General features: G+C 47.9%; 1 protein-coding gene across 3 annotated transcripts in view; it reads left to right on the forward strand.

Moving 5' to 3' along the window:
• The window catches only part of Myo5c (myosin VC), an 82,465-nt gene that overhangs the window by 6,856 nt on the left and 53,385 nt on the right, over positions 1 to 22,224 (forward strand). For 2 of the 3 annotated variants that reach the window (XM_085689393.2, XM_048423914.3), the window contains exons 2-10: positions 1,645 to 1,755; positions 5,422 to 5,587; positions 6,976 to 7,120; positions 10,011 to 10,167; positions 11,591 to 11,734; positions 12,654 to 12,735; positions 13,940 to 14,047; positions 17,402 to 17,508; positions 19,413 to 19,678. In XM_085689393.2, coding sequence (XP_085545519.2) covers positions 1,645 to 1,755; positions 5,422 to 5,587; positions 6,976 to 7,120; positions 10,011 to 10,167; positions 11,591 to 11,734; positions 12,654 to 12,735; positions 13,940 to 14,047; positions 17,402 to 17,508; positions 19,413 to 19,678 — 1,286 coding nt within the window. Of the gene's footprint in view, positions 1 to 1,644; positions 1,756 to 4,134; positions 4,178 to 5,421; positions 5,588 to 6,975; positions 7,121 to 10,010; positions 10,168 to 11,590; positions 11,735 to 12,653; positions 12,736 to 13,939; positions 14,048 to 17,401; positions 17,509 to 19,412; positions 19,679 to 22,224 lie in introns of those variants that run through there. The other variant, XM_085689392.2, reaches the window with a different exon arrangement.

Raw genomic sequence — 22,224 nt, forward strand, 5'->3', positions numbered from 1 at the left:
CTCTCTCCCTCCCTCTCTCTCTCCCTCTCTCTCTCTCCTCCCCCTTCTCATATTGCACTCAGTTAATTGTTGAGGTTGCATGCGTGCCATGGTGCATATGAGCAAATCAGAAGAAAATTTCAGACTCGGTTCTCTCCTTTTATCACATGGATCCCGGGGATCAAACTCGGGTTGTTAGGCCCGATGGCAAACACCTTTATCCGCTGAGCCATCTTGCCAGCCCTGTTCTGTCTCTTCTTATAGAGGCACTATTCCTGCAGTCCCATCAGATCAGGGCTCTCCCTCAGGACTTCATTTGTCCTCTAAGGCTCCAGTCTTCAAACAGTCACATCAGGGACCAAGATTTTGATGCATGAATTCTGGATGTCACAGTTCAGTAATGCAGTAGGATCCGCTCCGCACCAGTAGCCTGCTGGGAAGAGAGGAGCGGAATGGTTGCCTAGGGGCTTCTGCCTTTCCCCAGGTGGGAATCCTTAGCTACTGTTATGTAAGCCACTGGTATCTAAGCAATAGCCAAAAGTGCTGGTGATGCCTGTAATCCTTGCTCCAGAAGACTGAGGCAGGCGGATTACCAGTTTCTGGCCAGTCTGGGAAACATGCTGAGACCCTGTATCGAAATAAAAACAGTCCAAGACATTGCTGCTGTAACAATCTTCCTCAGTATTTTACAGAGTTCATTTACTGGCTTGTTTTGTTTTAGGAACAGGGCCTCGTGTATCCCAGGCTGGCCTTGATCTCATGATGTAGCCAAGAATGACCCTAAATTTCTCACCCCTCCCCACTTTTACCTCCTGAGTGTTGTGATTACATGTGTGCACTACTATGTCTTGTTTATTCAGTACTGGGGATAGAACCCAGGCTTCATTCATTATAGGCAAGCACTCTACCATCTGAGTCACATATCCAGCCCCCAAATGCTTTCCAGTACATATCCTTACTTAGCACCCCTGTGGAGTGGATTTTGTACCATTTTATGGGTAAAAAGAGGGGTATAAGAAATTGAGTAAGTAGTCTATTGGTAGAAGGCAAATTCCTCTGCCCGAGTCTTGTAGAAAGTTCCCAGCTTCAGCTAGGGAACTCTCAGGTGTCCTCCCCTCCCCACTCCCCCCCTCAAGCTTTCTGTTTCATGGTGTACTTATGAAGCTCTGGATTTCTGCCTCCTACAAAACCAGGTCGGTAAGTCTGGCTGTGCATCATAGATACCCTAGAATTTATCTCCTCACAGCAAAAGAGGAGGTGAAAGTATTCTGAGGAGGTGTGTGTGTGTGTGTGTGTGTGTGTGTGTGTGTGTGTGTGTGTACGCATGTGCTCACCGTATAGAGGCCAGAGGTCTACCTGTCATTCCTCGGGAGCTATCACCTTGTTTATTGAGACAGGGTCTTACTGGGAGGAACCGGAGCTCACCGACTGACTAGGGTGGCGGACTGACCAACCTCAATTAGAAACACCTCACCTGGCTTCTCACATGGGTGCTAGGGATTGACCAGGTCCGTGTGCTACCATGGCAAGCACTTTACCCACGGACTATCCCCTAGCCCCGAGTGTCTTCTTAATGTGGTGATTGAACACAATAAATGGGGAGCTAATGGTTCATGTTTGGGGTTCTCAAATGTCGAAGTTAAACTTGTCTCATCCTGTGGTCAGTACAACAGGGTTTGGATCCCTGATCCTGAAGAAGTGTGGAAGTCGGCTGAAATTGCAAAGGACTACAGAGCTGGTGACCAAATCCTCCGACTCCTGCTAGAAGATGGAACGGTGAGGGTCTCTTCTGCTCGCAATACAGAATGACATATGCAGTGTGACACGGAGACAGAGCCCCGAGGGACAGTGTAGGCAAAGGAGCATGAGACACACCAGCCCCACATCTAGGAAGGCCAGCTCCGGCTGAGGAGCTCCTGATGTGTGTGCGCCCTCCTGCTGCCCCATACCAGCAGCCCATCTACAAGGGGCTCCATGTCAGTCACAGATCTGTGCCTCTGCTGTGTTCCGAGTGCTCAGCGTGGTTACTGAAGAGCCATCAGCCATTTCGGTTCATGGGTCTCACTCAGTAGAGACTGGGGAGGCAAGGGACTTGGAGGGAAACAGTTTGACCACAAGGCACAATCCAAGTGGCAAGAGGGAGCTAGACCTTGGGGAGAGGTAGGAAGTGTGGAAGGAGAGTGGAGAGCTAGGAAGTCAGTCTAGGGTGCACAGACCGTGTAAGGGTCAGGAGGTTGTGTGGACGGCACAGAGACAGAGCCGGCAATGGTGGGAAAGAAGGCAGCTCAGACTTCAGCCAAGACTCCAGTGGATGTGCTGCCGTGGAGTTAGGGCCAGGGGCCACTCCAGTCTTTTGCTGATACAGATACTGAAGATTTTGTATCGGCTTTAAGAAGTCACCCCTAGGGATTCACAGCCAAGGCTGACTTAGATGTGTTAGATGCAGAGCTGACCAACCACCTGTGCTCCATTGGATCAGGGGTGGTAGTCTGGGATTTGCTTATAAACATTAAGTGCTGGTGGGTGAAAATATGCATAGAGTCACCCCATGCTCCTTCCAGGCATCTGGTTCTGGAGAACAGGCATTTCCGGAGATCTCAGAAGTTGCAGAGATGGAAGGGTCATGCTCTGGGGGTCAGGCATATTGCTTGCTGAGTCTGCACCCCTTACCTTCCACACACAGGACAGGAGCTGACAGCTATTGCTGCCGCAGACCCTGAAGACCAGACTGTCCTTGTGTGCACGGGGATAAAAGAACACAGTCAGGGTGCTGCCCAGGGACCGTCCTTGTGTGTGCACACAGATAAGGGAGCACAGCTGCAGGCCCTGAAGGCCAGGGACCGTCCTTGTGTGTGCACACGGATAAGAGAGCACAGTCAGGGTGTGTTCTGCAGAGGTCTCACTCTTGGTGGCTCCCTGTAGCTCTTCTTGAGTGCCGCAAGGGCCTCTAAGTACCTCCGGCAGCTGACTGGGCATAAACAGGTGGCTGGGCCCAGGGAGGGAAGCCTTGGGACAGCAGCTGTCTGTGCTATTAGCAGGCTCCAGGTGGCTGCTCCCCTGGCCAGGGAGGCAGAGAGAATGGCAAGCAGCCAGCGCCTCTTACCTTAACCCTTCCTTGTGCCTGAAGACAAAGATTGCTTTGTGTAGAGAATGTCACCTCTGCCTCGACTTGACAATCTCCTGTTTCCTCCTCCCCCAGAAATAGATCCCTCCCCTCCCCGCCATGTTACAACTGATCTCAAAGTGAGATTGTCACATTAAAACAGAAAAATCGAAGAATGGAAACTACAGATTCCCCGGGAGGGTCTCTTTGTTGATAGGATTCTCAAACACAGCACGGGATTAGGGCGTGTGCTGGCAGGGCAGACTACACATAGACCTTGATGAGAGGGGATCTGGCCCAAGGACTCTCGTTCGGTGTCTTCAACTTCCCTAGCTTCGCTCCTGGTGCAAAACTGACAAACACACAGGGTCAAGCCCTGTGGATGATGTGAGGTGCTGAGGGAGTGTGACTGCCTTCCCAGCCTGTCTTGTTCAGTACTCACCTGGCCAGCCATGCCCTCCTCAGCAGGCAGGACTGAAGCATCTACAGAACACCAGGGCTGAAGGCCTAGCATTTACCAAGGCACAGTTGGCCCAGGACCAGACATCAAGAGTGGAAGCTTGGGAATAAAAAGGCCAGCTGGCCAGCCTCCCTCCAGGCCCTTCCCCTCTCTGACCTGAGCGTCCCTCAATAATAAAACAGGAGTGGAGGCACTGGGATGCTGTTGTACCGAGGGGGTCCAGTCTTTTGCAGTCTGGATGCCTCCAGGGTCCCAACATCCCCTTCCTCTGCTCAGCAGATACCTTGGGGAATTCGAGTTTTAGCTCCTACAAAAGAAAGACCAGACTGGGGAAGTCATTCACCCGCAGTTGAGGATGACAGGAACAGCCCTGGTACAGACTGCCCCATACAAGGCCTCCTTCAGACACTTCGCATCCCCCAGTGTGCCAACTGAGGAGACGTTTGGCAGCTTCAAAGCCACAAGGCACCTTAACCTGGGTTTTCTCAGCGACAGTATCTTTCCCATTGTGCATTCCCATGGGCCCTATGGTGGACACAGGGTGAGGCTGCTGGAAACCTGCTCATTGGCTTCTCATCTGCCTTCATTCCAGCGTCTTCAGCCCTGAGGACCTCTTCACAGAGGAGGGAAGTCAGGTGAGGGGGGTGACTTGCTCTAAGACACACAGTCAGACTTGCTCTAAGACACACAGTCAGACTTGCCATAAGACACACAGTCAGACTTGCCATAAGACACACAGTCAGACTTGCCATAAGACACACAGTCAAACTTGCTCTAAGACACAGTCAGACTTGCTCTAAGACACGCAGTCAGACTTGCTCTAAGACACGCAGTCAGACTTGCTCTAAGACACGCAGTCAGACTTGCTCTAAGACACGCAGTCAGACTTGCTCTAAGACACAGTCCATGCTTTGATCCTCAGCTCCCAGTTTTTCATCACCCAGAGTCAACTACGAGAGTTATCTGCTTTCTCCTCTACTAAATGTTTCTGAGACAGGTGTGGTGACACTCACTTGTAATTCCAGCAGTTCTGAGGCAGGAGAATAGAGGGTTTGAGGTCAGCTTGGACTACCTAGTGAGACCTTGTCTCAAAATAAGTTGTGGGAGCTGGAGAGGTGGCTCAGCAGTTAAGAGCACCTGCTGCTCTTACAGAGGACCCGGGTTGACAGCTCACAACCATCTGTAACTCCAGTTCCAGGGGATCCAACCCCCTCTTGTGACTTCTGCAGACATGGATGCATATACACACAAACAGGCAAAACATTCACCCCACCCCCCACATAAAAGATCAATTAAAAGTAAAAATAAACAAAGATTAAACCTTGTACGTTTTTGCATAACGAGTTAACTAGAAAACCCCTAACTAAGAGAACTTAAACTAGGAACCCCAAAACCAAACAAGCTACCTAAGAGCAATACAAAGACTGCACCCATCTATGTAGCAAAACTGGGGCGACTCCTGGGGGGAGGTGAAAAGCCTACGACCTCAGTGATAGCTGGTTACCCGATAAAGGATTTCAGCTTTAAGTTTACCATGAGAACCTACAATCAAAATGTAAACTTAAATTTTAGCTGAAAGAGGGACAGCTCTTCAGGAATGGAAGCAACCTTTTATTAGTGAATAAATATCAAATCCCTCAGACCATTGTTGGCCTAAAAAGCCACCAATAAAGAAACTGTTAAAGCTCAACACTACAACACCTAAATTCCACAAACTATAATAACCTCTCTAAAAGCTGTGGGATGTTGTTTTGGTTTAGTTTTTGTTGCTTTAGTGTGAGAAGCGCCTCTGTGGGAGCTGGAAGGAGAGAGGAGACTGTCTAGTGGAAGCGCCCAAGGTCCTCTGTTTCAAAGAGTTCAGATCTGTCTTTGTTCACAGGAGCTGGATTACCCTGTTGACCCGGGGTCACTGCCTCCGCTTAGGAACCCAGACATCCTCGTGGGTGAGAATGACCTCACAGCCCTCAGCTACCTCCACGAGCCGGCAGTGCTGCACAACCTCAGAATCCGCTTTGCAGAATCCAAACTCATCTACACCTACAGCGGTAAGGAGTCTGAACCCAGAAGCCTGCTGTCTGAGTGTCCCGGGCGAGTTGGATGCCGTGTTTATGCTGAGTGTGTGTGAAAAGAGGCATTTGTGTGGGGAGACTCTCTCATGTGAACGAAGATGGGCTATGAAGAAAGCAAACATCATGGGCTTCTGTTTGAGTCTCCCACTAGATCCCACACACTTAATACTTGCTGGGACATTGCTGTTATTATTGCATTTATATTGGGAGTTGCAAGAACACAGGTGTCACCCCATCCAGCCATCAGAACGGACCATAGATGGAGGTGACTTGTGAAATATTAGTTAAAGATGCTTTACATTCTTTTATGCTGTGGAATATTTGTTTAATGATGCAAAGATGTGTTGCATTCTTTTATGTTATATTTGTTTAACCCTGTAATGCTGTGTTACTTTGTCTGTCTAAAACACCTGATTGGTCTAATAAAGAACGGAAAGGCCAATAGCAAGGCAGAAGAGGGATAGGCAGAGCTGCCAGGCAGGGAGAATAAATAGGAAGAGAGGGAAGAAGAGGGGGGAGCAAGAAAAGGAGGACACCAGGGGGCACACAGCTACACAGCCAGTCACAGAGTAAGAAGGAAGGAAAGGTATATAGAACAAAGAAAGGTAAAGGCCAGAGGCAAACGGTGGATGGGATAATTTAAATTAAGAAAAGCTGGCTAAGCCAAGCTAAGGCCAGGCATTTATAAGTAATAGTAAGTCTCTCTGTGTGTATATTTGGGAGCTGGGTGGTGGCCCCCAAAGAGCAAAGAGTTACAAAACGAACTACAGGGACTGTTAGGTGACCAAAATTCAGAGCATTCAGTAACCTGACCCAAGTCAAGCAAAGGTTTTAGCAAGTGACAGGACAGGCCTTCTAGAAAGCGTCCAGGGGGGCGGTGTCTTCGTCTGTTTTCTGTTGCTGTAATGGAACACCTGAGACTGGTTACTTACAGAAAACAGAACTTCGGCTCATGACTCTGGAGCCTGCGATGCCCAAGAGCATCACCTGTGAGCATCTGGTGAGGGTGTCCCAGTGTGAGACGGAGCAGGTGTGCACACTCCAGTGTCTCGCCCATCGAGAACACTGTGGGTCCCCATCCTTGGGACCTCATCTGATGTTAATGATTCTCTGAAGACCATCTCCAGATGCTACTCGCATGGGAAGGGGGGTTAAGTTTCCGACCCACTGACTTCTGGGAGGACAGCAGTGGGTGGGGGAGGACACCGAAAGCAAAAGCCCACCATCCTGACTACGTTTCATAGCCTGTTTGCTAAGCATCAAGAGACTGACATACAAAAAAAGTGTATGCAAGCAGGGTCTCCCAGCAAGGAGCAGATGGGGTAAACCCCGTGAGAGTCTGGTGACGGTGCCTCTTTCCTCAGGAATCATCTTGGTGGCCATGAATCCTTACAAGCAGCTGCCGATATATGGGGATGCCATCATCCATGCCTACAGTGGACAGAACATGGGGGACATGGACCCACACATCTTTGCAGTCGCAGAGGAGGCCTACAAGCAGATGGCCAGGTAGTGCGCTTCCGGCTGGCCTTCCTCAGCTCTCCCAGAATCCCCTGCATTGGCTCATCCCTCATAGTGAGGCGCTATTTTGAGTTCACCTCACTGATAGGGACTGTGAGGCTGGGCTGGGGTGCTTTGCTGGCTAGATGCCTATAATGAACAGCAGGCGCCAGTCACAGGGTGGCCGGCCTGTCTAGGGACTTCCTGGTTTTATGTCCAGCCTCCAAGTTTCCCTGCAGCCTGTTTGGCCGGAGGAGGACTGACTGACTCTGCCCCGTAAGGTGCTTATGGTTTATGGTTTGGTTTTTATCTATTTAAGGAGGCAGAATTCATTGCCAGATAGGCACAGGTTCGAGCCACAGGCTTGGCTTTTAGCCTGGTTTCATCACTTTGCCTTTCATGACCCTGTAGAATTCTGATTTTGCTACTGAACATTTGCATAAATCCTCCTGTAACAAGAACACCAGGTTCACATTTCCAGCATCATCATCATACCCTTGGGACTGCCTGCCAGATTCCGCCTGGCCACAGAGTGCTGTCTACCTCTGGGTGGGCTAAAGGCAGAGCTGGGATTTGGGCCCAGATGTTCTTGATTCCCATGACTGCCTTTGTGTGGTTCTATTGCCTTTGACTATAGGATACTGGAGAATAAAATTACCATCCTAACTTTGTCAAATACTTTACAGAGTTTTCACCCATAGTGATCTCCTTAGGTTTTGCCACACTCCTGCGAAGTCCACTGTGCTGCTGTCATTGTCCCCCATCTAGCATTAGAAGCTGGGGTGTGGGCTCCACTGTGTGCCACGTGATTCCAGGTATAGCAGCTGCATGGTCCTCATTCCTGGACCAGGCTCACTAGTAGGCTCATTTCTGTTCTGGGCTTATGACAAAGGAAGCCATGACATAAACGAGCCATGCTTTTCTCCCACAGGGAAGTCTGGTGAACCATCTAAGGCTAAATTTCACCTCTTTCAAATCATTAGAGACTGAACGATCCCCCGCTCCCCTGTCCCTTGAGTGAGACCCTTAACAACAGGGCCCATCTAGTACCTGGTCATTTCCTCCTTATTCTCAGTCACATGGATCAAGAGGCGGGATTGTCCTCCAGGTGACAGCCCCACAGAGCAACACCGCTCATGGGACATACGCACATGGCCTGAGAAGGCTGGCAGACCCTTTCTCTCAGGCAGTAGCTCAGCCTCTAACAACGGGGTCATGTTCCCAAGAAGGAGGAGAGGATGGAAGTCTGTGCTGCACCAAGGTTGCCTCCACACCCTGCCTCTGGAACTTTCTGGCTGCCGAAGGCCTCCCAGAAGCCCCTGAAGTCCAGCCAGATGACCAACATCTGAGGTTACAGTCTGGCCATACACAGAGTGACATCAAGGAAACTACAGGGCCATGCCAGGCTACAGCTTGAATCTGTGTCAAAGGAACGATGCAGGGCCATGCCAGGCTGCAGCTTGAATCCGTGTCAAAGGAACGAATTAAGATAAAACCGCTTCGTGGTGCACTTGGCTTGGTGCTGGAGACAGCCCTCTGCCTTTCCTGAGAGACACGGGTCTGCTACCTTTCCAGACTCTTCCCCCTCTTTTGAGATGAAATGACCAAGGACTCCAGTGTCACCACAGGGTGTGTGTGTAGTGTGCCCCAGGTCAACGCCTGTGATGCCTGAGCTGCTGTCTCACGCAACTGTAAAACAGATAATTCTGCCTTTTGTGACGCGAAACTGAGAACACATGTCAGGTGTCCACCCAGTGTCTACCACATGAGCAGGGCTAACCCCACGCGGCGTTATACCACCATAGTCCCGTGGCTTGAAAGCTTAAGGTGTTATTTTTAAAATATCTACATTATATAACAGTGTGTAGGATTATAGAACACATATGTCCCCAAATATATTTTGAATCATTGTTCTTAAAATAATGTCAGTAGGATGTGTAAGAATTGCTAACAGGGATTGAGAGAGCTGTCCTTAGAGCCCCCTTGGAAAGCTGGTCTGAGCCTGGCTAATTTCGGGACAGCTCACTCTATCTCATAAAAACCTGGCTCTCTGGACCTAAGCGTACGCTTTATAGAAGCAGCATGCTTGATACTGAGAACCGATTTCCTCCTAGAAGGCTGAGCTCCCAGTCCTCAGGGAAGTACAGAGCCCCAATAGGTGGGTTCCAGGTAAACGGAACTTCACAGGTCCCAGGAAATCCATTCCCTGAGGCAGGGATGTGGCAATTGTGGCCCAGGGCGGAACAGCTCCTGAGACTCTATCCCTGATTTCCTGCTTCACACCATGGCTCCTCCCTTGGCTGATGATGCTCTGAGTTCTTTGGTGTCGTGGACCCCAGCCTTATCCTTCTAGTGATTGCTGACCTTGGCCTTGGTCTGGGGGACCTTGAGACAAAGGGACAAGGGACATACCAGGAAACGGTGTGTGTTCTCTGTGATCACATATAAGAAAAAGGAAGTTCACTAAATATTTAAATCTGTGAGACAGTTCCCTATCTTCCAGTTTGTCAGACCTTTTTCTAAGTTAGATAGACAGACAGACAGATAGGGCCTTTCGTTTTGCTTTGATTTGTTTTTGTTGTTGTCTCATTGTAGCCCAGGTTGGCCACTAACATCCCACATAGCTGAAGATGACCTTGAACTTGAAATTCTGCTCCGGCTTCCTCAGTACACCACCCTGCCCTGGCTTATAGGGAGCTGAGGGTTGAACCCAGGGCTTCCTGCGTGCTAGGCAAGCACTGTACTAGCTGAGTTCTGTCTCCACCCCCTACTCTCTTCTTTTTCAGAGACAGATCTTGCTATGTTGCCCAGACTGGCCTTGAACTATACCACCTTCTTAATAGAGAAAGATTAATGTTCCTCAGCATATCTCAGTGCATCTCTCGTGTGTTGGTTTTAGGAACAACAGAAATCAATCCATAATCGTGAGTGGGGAGTCGGGAGCTGGGAAGACTGTGTCTGCCCGCTATGCCATGAGGTACTTTGCCACTGTCAGTAAATCCAGCAGCAACGCCCATGTGGAGGACAAAGTCCTGGCATCCAACCCCATCACTGAGGTGGGCACTGCACCACTGTTGGAGCTACTGAGGGCTGGAGGCTCGGGTAGGGGGTAGCCCTGTAGTGAGCCGTCTTACTGATATAACTTCCAGCCTTTAAAGACCAAAGGAGTGAGTGTGCAATGAGCAGAATACGAACTCTGTGGTAAGGTTGAGGAGGTGAGGCCGAGTAGTGACTGCCGAGGTGCTCTCTGCCCACAGCACCGGGCCTTGTGTCAGCAGATCCGAAGACCCCAAGCGTGTGCTGACATCCCGGGGCACTCCCCAGTCACGTGGCGCTCTCAGTGCTCTCCAGTCAGCAGGCACCCCCGTTCTCATGAGCGAGCGAGTGGTTGTTATTCCGTCTAGAGTCTTGGGAGGGAACTGTCTGCGCTTTGAAAGTCTAAAGTTGGTCATAGAGTCCTGACAGCTTACACCTAGGCATATGCTAGCTATGTTCGGACTCTTGCTCCTTTCTCCAGTGGGGCAAAGTCACCACAGAGCACCCCAGCATGATCGGACCGCCTTGTAAGAGAAGAGAGACCTGGATTGCACAGGGAAGGGACCCCAAGGCCAACGCTGTATACCTTACAAAGTGAGAAGGGGATTGCAGAGAATGGACCTGGCAGTGCAGCCTGTGCCCCCCCCCCCAGACTGCCTCCCAGAGCCCTCTCCCTGTCTTCCAAATCAGAACCTTCAGGGACTTCCATTGCCTGCTTTGTTTAAGCCATTGTGGGGCAGTATCCAACATAATGGAAATAAGGAAGACCTGGTCTTTAAGATCAGGGCTCTGTGCTAACAGAAGCATGTCTTTCAATGAAAGAACCATCCAGAGAGAGGGAGGGAACTGAGCGAGCCTCAGGTGCACAGGTATAGCACGGACTGGCACGTGGAAACATCAATCGCCATCCACGACAGCAGCAGGAAGGCAGGCCAGAGGAAGGGTCCTGTGACCTGCCTAGCGAATGACTGCAGAGATATTTAAGGTTTGTATTCCCACCAGACTAGAACTCCATGAAGATGGGGCCACATCAGCTAGGCTCCCTCTTACTGACCAAGCCTGTGACTCACAGTAGCTACACATCAGATGTATGAGTTCAAACCCCGGGACACACATGGTAGAAAACGTTCTCTGACTTCCACACATGTGTGCATGTGCCCACACACAGAAACAAAGTAATTTTTCAAGGAATCATGTGGATGTGGGAGGAAACATTCAGTCCAGTTAGTTCCCATATCTCAAGTAGAGCAAGACACGGAAAAGGAAGCTAACTTTTATGGCCATCTATGGAAAGTAGAAATGGGCCTCAGGGCGGTGAAGCCCAGGATCCGTATTCCTTCAGACTTCCCCAGCCGCAGGCTCCTCCACAACCTGACCAGTCTCCATGCTTGAGATAGGATTGTCAGTGATTAGCACCCCCGTAATTAGAACCCCTTGTTCTAGGCGGTCGGAAATGCCAAGACTACCCGCAATGACAACAGCAGTCGGTTCGGGAAATACACAGAAATCAGCTTTGATGAGAGAAATCAGATCATTGGTGCCAATATGAGAACATACCTCCTGGAGAAGTCCAGAGTTGTCTTTCAGGTAAGAATAAAAGTATTAAGTTCCCTGTTCCCAGCTAAAAACACTGTTTACGTGCATAGACTCAGATAACCAGCGAAGCGTGCGACCTGAAAACTCGAGTTTGGCTGACTTTGCCCTTTGGATTCTTGATCTGTTCTTTTGTTTTCAAGACGGGGTTTCTCCATATAGCTCTAGCTGTCCTGGAACTTGCTCTGTAGAGCAGGCTGGCCTTAAACTCATAGAGATTCCCCTGCCTCCGCCCCCCAAGTGCTGAGAATTAAAGGAGTGTGCCACCACTGCCTGATTTTTTTCTTTTTCTTAAAAGCAAACGTTGATACATAAATGGAATCTCGTGAGTTGTAGAATTGAGAATAAAGATACTGTTTTGTTTTTTTTAAAACTGGGGAAAAAAGAAAACCCTTAAAGTTCAAAACCCAAGAGTATCTTTCTCGAACACAAACAGTGAAGCAGGCAGAGCTGCCAGCCTGGCTTTCCTGTTGGTGAGAGAGAGGATAGAGCCGGTAAGTGGGGGCGGGGAGGAAGAAAGGCTTTCCTATGAGTAAAATGGAGAAACTTCTTAAACACGTCGGCCAGAGCAACAGGAAGCCTTGAGCAGCCCAATGGCTTCTCAGAAGTTTCTGCTCATAAAAATCACATCATTTCTTAGCATGGGATATTTTCATTTAACCATGTTTTCTGGACCATCAACTTGAAGATCATGCCCCCAGTTCTTACTCAGTGACAGCCAGCTGCGAGCTGACCATAGGTAGCCGTGTCCATCCCCAGGGAATCAGCCAGCCACCCTGGCATCTAGGGGCCTCAAGTGAAAACCCTGGCATTCTCATCAGTGAAGGGGTTGGTGCATTTGGGACCGACCTTCCCTGGTGTTTTATGTCAGCTAAGGGGTTGGTGCATCTGGGACCTTTTCTCTCTCTTGCAGGCAGAAAATGAACGGAATTACCACATCTTCTATCAGCTCTGTGCATGTGCGCAGCAGCCGGAGTTTGAGCATCTTAAGCTAAGTATGTGGTGGGTGGCGGAGGAAAGGGTTCTTCTCTGAAGGCATTTAAACTCTTAGTTTATTAGCACACAACTTAAAAAAACATTTTCTCTAAAAACATAGGGTGGGCTTTAGGGCTGAAATGAATGCATTAAGAAAATCAATTGGGCCAGGTGGTGGTGGCATAAAGCCTTTAATGCCAGCACTCGGGAGGCAGAGGCAGGCAGATCTCTGTGAGTTCAAGGCCAACCTGATCTTCGTAGTAAGTTCCAGAACAGCCAGGACTACACAAGAAAACCTGTCTCAAAAAACAAACCAAAAAAAGAAAGGAAAAAAAGAAAGAAAGAAGAAAGAAAGAAAGAAAGAAAGAAAGAAAGAAAGAAAGAAAGAAAATGTGGCACCATACATTGATAGTCTCAACACTCAAAAAGCAGAGGCAGGAGGATTACTACAAGTTCAAGACTAACCTGGTCTACATAGCAATTTATAGGCTACCTAGGATTACATAATAAAATATTTTTCCACTCCCCCCAAAAAAGGAAGAATGAAAAGGGCTCAGAATATATATATATGTGTGTGTGTGTAATATTATTTTTTAATAATTTATTTTTTATTAATGTGCATTGGTGGTTTGCCTGCATGTATGTCTGTGTGAGGCTGTCAGAAGCCTTGGAACTGGAGCTACAGACAGGTGTGAGCTGCCATATGGGTGCTGGGAATTGAATCTGAGTCCTCTGGAGGAGCAGCCAATATATCTCAGTCGAGTGCCCACCTAGCATGCATGGAGCCCCAGGTTCAATCCCCAGCTTATACCAGACATGGTGTATATGTCTGTAATCCTAGGAGAAGTGGAAGCAGGAGAGTTAGGGATTTAAACAAGGGCTTTACACTTGGTCCCTCTTTTATACCCCTGCTTTGCTGGAAATGTGGGACCCTGAATGAGGCCTTCATCTTCCTGATTCTCGGCTTCTGTTTTTTACAATAGCCTTGTAAAGTGCTTGATAGTGCCCATTAAGTATGAACTTCCTTTCTTGTTCCTTCCTTCTCCCCACCCCCATCTTTCTCCCTCTCTCGGACAGGATTTTATGATGTAGCCCAGGCCAACCTTGGACTTAGCTCTGGGAAGTGGAGGAAAGTCACCATGCCTGGCCTTTTCTTGTTTCCGATAGCCATGTATGTCTAGAATTCTGAGTTGTGGGTAGAATTAATTGTCCTTTCTGTCCCAGGGAGCGCTGAAGAGTTCAACTACACAAGAATGGGAGGGAACACTGTCATTGAAGGTGTGAATGACAGAGCGGACATGGTGGAGACTCAGAAGACCTTCACACTACTGGGTAAGCGACATCATGCTGGCCGAGGAAGTGCACACGCTCAGGGCATGTAAGAACACGGCTGGGGAGCTGGAGAGACGGCTCACTGGTTAAGAGCACTGGTTGCCCTTCCAGAGGACCCAGCTTTGCTTCCCAGCACCCAGTTGGCAGCCCACAACCACCTCTAACTCCAGTTTCAAGGAATGAGATTTGCCTTCTGAATCCCAAGGACACAAGGCACTCAAGAGTGCACTTCCGGGCTGGAGAGATGGCTCAGCCGTTAAAGTCTAGGCTCACAACCAAAAATATAAGAGTGTCCTTCCAACCATAGAGGCCAACCCTCACACACATAAAATAAATATAGTTTCAGAATAAAGAACATGTTCGAGGACACTGGCTTGCTTCTATCCACTGCCAGCCCTGCACATAAGCCTAGAGTCATAGACACAGTTCCCAACATTGTACAGAGAAGCAAAGAACATTAATCTGCCACCTGTTAGAGCTGCTAATGGCCAGGGCCACCACTGGATTGTGAGGCATCGAAAGCCTCCACCGGTGACTGGGATGGAATCTGCTGTTTCCAATAAGCTTGCTACTCAGGGTTACTGCCTGCTGGTTGCTCTTTTCCTCAAACTGCTGGGGCATTGCCTTGTCAAACATACAGATAGAGATCGTGGCCGCCATTTCTGCCATTCTGCAGCCCCTTGCTTCCCTTCCTGCAGTGATCCTTGCCCTGGCTGTTGTTGTGGCCCTTGGTCTCTGCAACAAGCCCACGTTTCAGGCTTCAGGGACGGGACCTGACACACTCACTCCCTGGTGTCTGATGTTGGAGTGACCTTGTCTGACTTACTGAGGTTTATGGTTCCTTCACATACCATGCTAGTGAGGCTGCACTTTTTTTTTTTTTTTTTTTTTTTGTCTCTGAAAGGCCTGGTCAAAGAGATTTGGTTAAAGATGACAAAATGCCAGCAGGGTGCTTCAGGCTCTGTCATTTCTTCTGCTTTTCTCAGTCATTTATTTGTCAACTGTCACATCAACCACCTCCAGGTTTTCCAGGCTCACCTGTCATTCAAATCCCAGACTCAATGAGCAGAAACTCTCTAGGTATTTATGGTCTGGTATCATTCATCTTTAAAGCAGAGGAGTTTTTTTGTTTGTTTGTTTACTTTCTTTTTATTTATTCTTGTGTCTTTCACATCATGTATCTTGGTCCATTCATCTCCCTGTCCCTTCGTATCTGCCCTCTTCCCCTGCAGTCTCCCCTCAAAATAAAACAAAATAAAATTTGGGAGAATATAAAGGGGGAGCAGTGGTGGTGCACGACTTTAATCCCAGCAGAGGCAGGTGGACCTCTGTGAGTTCGAGTCCAGCCTAGTTCCAGGACAGCCAGGACACAGAGAAACCCTGTCTCGGAAAAAAAAAAAAAAAAGAAGAAGAAGAAGAAAAGAAAAGAAAAAAGAAAAAGAGAGCAAGAGAGAAAGAAAGGAAAAAATCTCTTCGTGGAAGCTGTAATGTGACATAGGAAGTCAGTCACACAGCATACACCTTAGTTCATAAATGTCTACTTGCAAGTGCTCATTGCAAAGAGTTATTGGTCTGGTTCGAGGTCTCTGGTTTCTGTTTCACCATCAATACTGGGCCCTCACGGGGACTCCTCTTAGATTTCCTGTTGTTGCCCTGTGTCATGGAGATACTGGAGCTCTGGGTCTGCCGGACGTGCCCCTTCACAAGCTCCAGCAGATCACAGATGGAGTGGATTTAGGATGGGCCAACTCATAGCCTCGTTCTGCACCTGGGTAGCGAAGCGGAGAAGATTTGCTGGGTCTTGAGATTCTTTAGAAATCTGACCTCCTTGATGATCCAGAACCCCAGGTTTCTTCCACAGAAATCTTAGGTGGCATCGGCTGCTCTTCTCGGGCACTCAGGGCCTAGTGTTCTGCTGGGTAGCAGGGACGGTGTTGGTCTCCATTCTGCTCTCTCCCCAGCATGGACCAAGGTCTCGGACCTTGGTGGGAGGGCCCCAGCATCTCCCCATGCTCACAGGCTGCCACAAACACGCATGGCTGCATCCTGACCAGCACAGCCCACTCTACAACTGGCAGCTAGACACACGATCCTCCTAGCAGCTGGCTTAGTTTATTTTCGGCACCAGGAAATGAGCCAGTTCCCTGTACATATATTCCCCATGAATCAGTCAGGATCCCAGGGGTGTTATATGGCAATGTCAAGACAGGACCAGAAAGGGAGAGTTCATGTCTAAAAGGACCAACACAGAGAATGTAGATGAGGCCTAGGAAGCCACGACGGACAGCAGGGACCTAGGAAGAGTGGCAGAACTGTTCTTGGCTTCTACCTGTCCAGATTCAGTGTTGCTCTATGAGCCTGTAAGGAAACTAAGGGAAACTCAGCGCCAGGCCAGAAACTGATACCTCTGTCTGTGAGGTCACACAGCCATGCACAGAGCACCCCCCACCAAGCTTTGCTTCTCCTTTCCCTCCTTCTCCTGCTCCCCCTGCTCTTCCTATTGCTCATCCTTCTTCTCCTCCTTTATCTCCTTCTAAAGCTCTCCCTTAAGCAGACCCAGCCAGAGACAAGAGCCCTTTGCCTTGATCTACAGGGATTGGTCCATAGGGACTGGGGGCAAATGGAATCCTCCCATTAAGGAGGATTCTGGGAGTTCATGAGCAAAGAGGAAAGAAAAACTTTAAAATTAAATGTATAAAATACACCAAAGTCTATTCTCCTTGGGACCTGACTTAAACAGCTGCTTAGATAGGAGTTGGTTTTGTTTTCATTCCTGTTTTGTTCTGAGGTTTGTTGTCTTTCTTTGAGATGGGGTCTCTAGTAACCCAGTCTGGCCTCAGACTTGCTATGTAGGATAGTCTTGAACTTCTAATCCTCCTGCCTCTACCCCCTGAATTACAGGACTGTTCCACTACACCTGGTCTATGTGATGCTGGGAATCAAGCCCAGGACCCCCTGCATGCTAGGCAAAAACACTCTGCCAGCTGAACTCTACCCTCTGCCACAGATATACATTGAACTCTCCAGCCCAGGAGAGAGGAAGCCCCACTGGCTACAGCATTCGAATATAGGGGAGGAACTGGGAACAGCTTGTCTCTCTGCCCACTTCACACCCTTGCTCCATGACCAGCCTGCTTCACACCCCTGCCCCATGACAAACCCACTCCACACAAACCCACTTCACACCCCTGTCCCTTGACAAGCCCACTTCACACCCCTGCCCCATGACCAGCCCACTTCACACCTTGTCTCAGCTCTTGGCACCGGAACTGGAGTGTCTTGGAAGAATCCAGGTGCTGTATTGTGGGCATAGAAGATTGGCAGTGACCTGACGGGAGAAATGATTGCTTTCAGGTTTCAAGGAAGATTTTCAGATGGATGTTTTCAAGATTCTCGCGGCCATCCTACATCTGGGTAATGTGCAGGTCACCACCGTGGGCAACGAGAGGTCTTCAGTCAGTGTAAGAGTCATGTTCACTTTGCCCTTCCTGGCTGTGAAGGTCAGTGGCACAGCTCACGGTTTGTTTGCCTCCATGGATGAGCACCAGCCGTGGTCGGACCTGCTAGGCAGACTGGTTTAGCAGGAACGGGGAAGAAAGCTTTCCAGGGGTTATTTTACTCCCTTGGCACAGTGCGTGAGTGCATGCGTGCTTGGCACAGTGCGTGCGTGCGTGCGTACGTGGGTCCATGCGTGCATGCGTGCATACGTGCGTGCGTGTGCGCGTGCTATATGTTCTTTTATTCCACAACCATCTTTGAAGCCTACCGTGTGTCAGGATGTAAGCGCTGTGAAACAGCATCAAACCAAACAAGAAGCCCTGACCTCACGGGAGGGGTGATGTGGAAAGAGTAGGGAAGCCTGCCATACGCTGAGGCTAGGTAGTGGGTTTCCCTCCTCCTTACGGCTCTCCCATTCTCCCGGGGACCAGATGATACACTGTCCCTCCCTCCACTAGTGTCCAGACCTCGCAGAGCTTGCCAGTCCTAAATAACTAGGATATTGGAAGAGCTGAATATAATGTGGTTATGGCTCCCATAGAGCAAACATGGTTCCCACCCAACAAACATGGCCACACTGAGCTCTGTCGCACCAGGTTTACCATTGAGGCAGGATCTTAGAGAAGAAAGAATTCTAAGACTTAAACAAACAAAGGGTTTATTTATTTTTATTTTATGTGTATGAGTACTTTGCCTGCATGTGCACCCCTTGCATGCTTGGTGCCCCAGGAGGCCAGTAGGGTGTCAGATCCCCTGAAACTAGAATTGCAGACAGTTTTGAATTGTTCTGTGGGTGTTGGGGCTCAGACCTGGATTCTCTGGAAGAGGGACCGGTGCTCTTAACCACTGCACCTTCTCTCCAGCCCCAGTTAAGACTTTGGAAACGCAGAGTCTTATGACTATTGGTCCTGGCTTTTGTGTACACACATACAAACTTGTTTATCTCCTCCTAAGTCAGCAGGCTGCTGCCTCTGTGCCTCTCCTCCCCAGCAGCCCTTCTGACTGAGTCTTTTTATTTCAAGGGTTTGGTCCCTTCTTAGACAAGGGCTCTGCCAATCCCTTACCCAGAGATGAGGTCAGGCAAGGCCAGAAGGAAGTGTTGTGTTAGTGTGGTAGCAGTCGGAAGGGTGTGAGCAAGGGCGAGGAGGAGGCAGCAGGACCGTTTGGGGTTTTATACTTTTTTTTCCCACTTTCTGAGCATTTAAAGGGCAGTCTCTATGTGAGGTACTGCCTACCTTGGGAGGAAGGGTAGTGTTCAGTTACATGAAATCACTTTCTCTGGCCAAGTGACAAGAGCTGGGGGCAGTGCATGTTGGCTAAAGGTCAATAGTGTCCCCTGGCCCCTGTCTGCAGGCCAGAAGGCCTCTCTCATGTCCAGACTCAAGAGAAAAAGTCATTTTGTGGATCAGGAGAGTCCCCCACCAGCCCTGGTGTCAGCTGAGAAGCTAGCTCAGGCTAGGACCTCCCACCAGGTCCATCTAGTGAAAATGTCTAGGCCCCTTCCAGGGCAGGTCTCCTAGGGGAATCCTGGCCACATTAGGTGGGATTGGGTTGGTGCACAATCCTCTGCGGACCAGCGTGTGGCTGGAGAAGGGAGGGGCCAGCTGTGTCTCTGCAGGTGAAGCAGGGCTGCTGGCTTCTCACAGTCTAAGTGAGAGTCCCAGAAAGACACAGCCAGGTCCACAGGCATCACCGCAGCAGGGAGAGTCTGCACAGCCTCCTGCCCTATTCCCGGGCCTGCTGTCACTCACAAGGCATGCGTATCTCACACATCTCCTCTTCTCGTGCAGGGGCCTTGGATAGATGGGGCAGTGTTTACTTTGCATGGCTGGGTTGCTCTGACGGGGTTTGTGTTTGTGCCTTGAAGGAGGATGACAGTCACCTGAAGGTGTTCTGTGAGCTCTTGGGCCTGGAGACTGGCAAAGTGGCCCAGTGGCTATGCAACAGGAAAATCGTGACTGCCTCGGAGACGGTGGTAAAGCCCATGACCAGGCCCCAGGCTGTCAATGCCAGGGACGCACTAGCCAAAAAGATCTACGCTCACCTGTTCGACTTCATCGTAGAGAGAATCAACCAGGCCCTGCACTTCTCAGGCAAGCAGCACACTTTTATTGGTGTTTTGGACATTTATGGGTAAGATTCTCTTCTGTGTGTCTGCCTTTCCTCATTTAAATATCAAATGCCTGTTATTTTTAGGTTGCTTTGTTCCACTTGTTTTGCATGATTTGGAGATTTTTTTTTTTCTGTGTTGCATGTAGAGATGATAAGTACAGCTTTTGGGTCATGGTGTCCTTTCTGTAGAGTGCACTAAATAACTCACAAACAAGGGCTAGGGAGCTTTCTCAACGGATAAAATGCTTGCTGTACAAACATGCATTCAGATCCCAAGGCCCACGTAAAAGGCCAGGCTCAGTGAAGCCTGGGGAAGGCAGAGGAAGGCCAGCATAGCTGAGCTGACAGGAGCTATAGAGGAAGATTCCTAATATCAACTCCTGCCCTCCCTGTGTGCACATGGATGAGTACATACATACACATACAATAAACGCTAAAGTAATAATGGCCAGCAAACCTCACTGGTCACCAGTTACTGTGATAAGTGGTTTCTCAAGCCACCTGGAAGCACCCCTGTAATCAGAGACTTTTCGTCCTGCCTGGTCCCACAGCTGTTTCCAAATAATCACTCAGAGGCTTAATATTAATTATAAATGTTTGCCCGGTGACTCAGGCTTATTATTAGCTAGTTCTTACATTTAAATTAACCCATTTCTGTTACTTTAAGTATTACCACGTGGCCATGGCATTACTGGTCTGCTGGCATGTTGTTCCTTTGGTGGCTGGATGGCATCTCCCAGACTCTGCTCTTCTCCTGTATCTCTGCTTGGATTTCCTCCCTGGCTCTATTTTGCCTTGCTATAGTTCAAATCACCTTTATTAATAAACCAATGAGAGCAACACATATTCACAATGTACAGAGAGATGTCCCATAGCATTTCCCCTTTTCTGTCTAATCAAAAAGGAAGGTTTTAACTTTAACATAGTAAAATTACACATAACAAAACAGTTATCAAGCAAGAATTATAGTTACAATATTTAGCCTATTTGTATTTGGCAAAATTAAGGAAAATACTCTATCATCTATTTTATCTTTGTGAGTCTAAAGTTTGATATCAAATGTATCTTTTATTATAACTAAGGAAAACTATAATTATAACTATCTAATCTTCAACTCCATAAAAGACCTCAGAAGGATATACTAATACCTGAGTAAATAGGAAGTGCAAGCAAGAAACTTTCAAAATTCTAGAAATGACAAGCAACTGACTGCCTGGACAGTCATTTAAAGTTCTTCTGTAACATTGGGGCATCCATCTTCAGCCTACAGGCCTAGTGTCTGGCAGATTTTGGTGAAACAAGAAATTTGAAGGACTCTCCCACCTATATTGGCAAAGTTTGCAGTCGCTTTCCTCTGTGTCCTGCAGAATGTCTGGACATTTCTTCTGTGAAACAGGGAACTGCAGGATCATCCAGCCTTATTTTGGTGAAGTTTAGCCATCATTTTCTTGTGTGTTCTGCATGCCCAGTTTATACAGCATACTGTCAAACAATCCAAGCAAGTTTCTTGCCCAAATGGCTAGCCTTGCCACATTGAAGGCAAACTCTCTAATGAGTTTCTTCGGCTCCCATCATCCTCTTTGAAGTAATTGGTGCTGCTAGGTGCAGACACATCTCATTGTTGAGAAAATCCTAAATTCTTAAAACATTTTAAATGCCATATTCTGTAGGTCTTTGAAGTGCTTGAATATTACCTATCTAATTGAAATACATCTTTCTAGATCTACAAAACTAACTAATATGACTATAAGTTTGTCTATTATAGGTGACAAATTATGAATCTGTATTTTTAATTATATATTATATTTTAAATGAGCTGAATAAACATACCTTAACATACCTTAAACAAGAGTAGAGATATACATACAGTATAACAAAATTGACCTTAAATTTATTTCAATAAACCAAAATCCATACCAATGTAAAGTATTTTTTAGATTAAAGTAGATTTAATAATCTATCCCCCTTTTATCATAATAATCTATCCTTTCCCCCATAATTTCTATATCATATCCCTCTTTCTTCTTTAGAAAGGGATTGACTATGACCAGTAACAATTTATAACCAACTCTTCCTAAATGAAAATAAATTTTTATAAGAAATATTTTGGGAATTTGGGTGTAGTTCTCTAGACTACACTGGGGTGCTAATAATATTATGGGGACCCTAAGAAAATTTGGTATAATGGCCAAGTCCTGGGGAGACCAGTTATAACCTTTGTTGATAGATATTATCTGTCAAGGTTCTGGAGGTCGACCTTGATAAAATCTGGTCCATCTTAACCTGGAACAAGTCCATACCTTCTTGTTTTCTGTGCAAACAAAAGCCAAACCCCTTCTCCAAAGCAATGCATCTGTTAAGTTCCATTTCATAGATAAATTTAAACTTCTGTTTTAAAATTAAGGCATTTTTAAAATATTTAGGTTGGTAAATTTTATCAGTCTCTCTTTTAATCCCATGACTCTCAGTAGCTGTCCCTGGCTTATTGACCATCAAAAAATTCAAAATCAACACAATAATATATAGGATCCAGACTCCCTGTATATTTCCCATCTTTATGTGGCTTT

Source organism: Myodes glareolus, chromosome 4, assembly GCF_982192425.1.
Source record: "Myodes glareolus chromosome 4, mMyoGla1.1, whole genome shotgun sequence".
NCBI lineage: Eukaryota > Metazoa > Chordata > Mammalia > Rodentia > Cricetidae > Myodes > Myodes glareolus.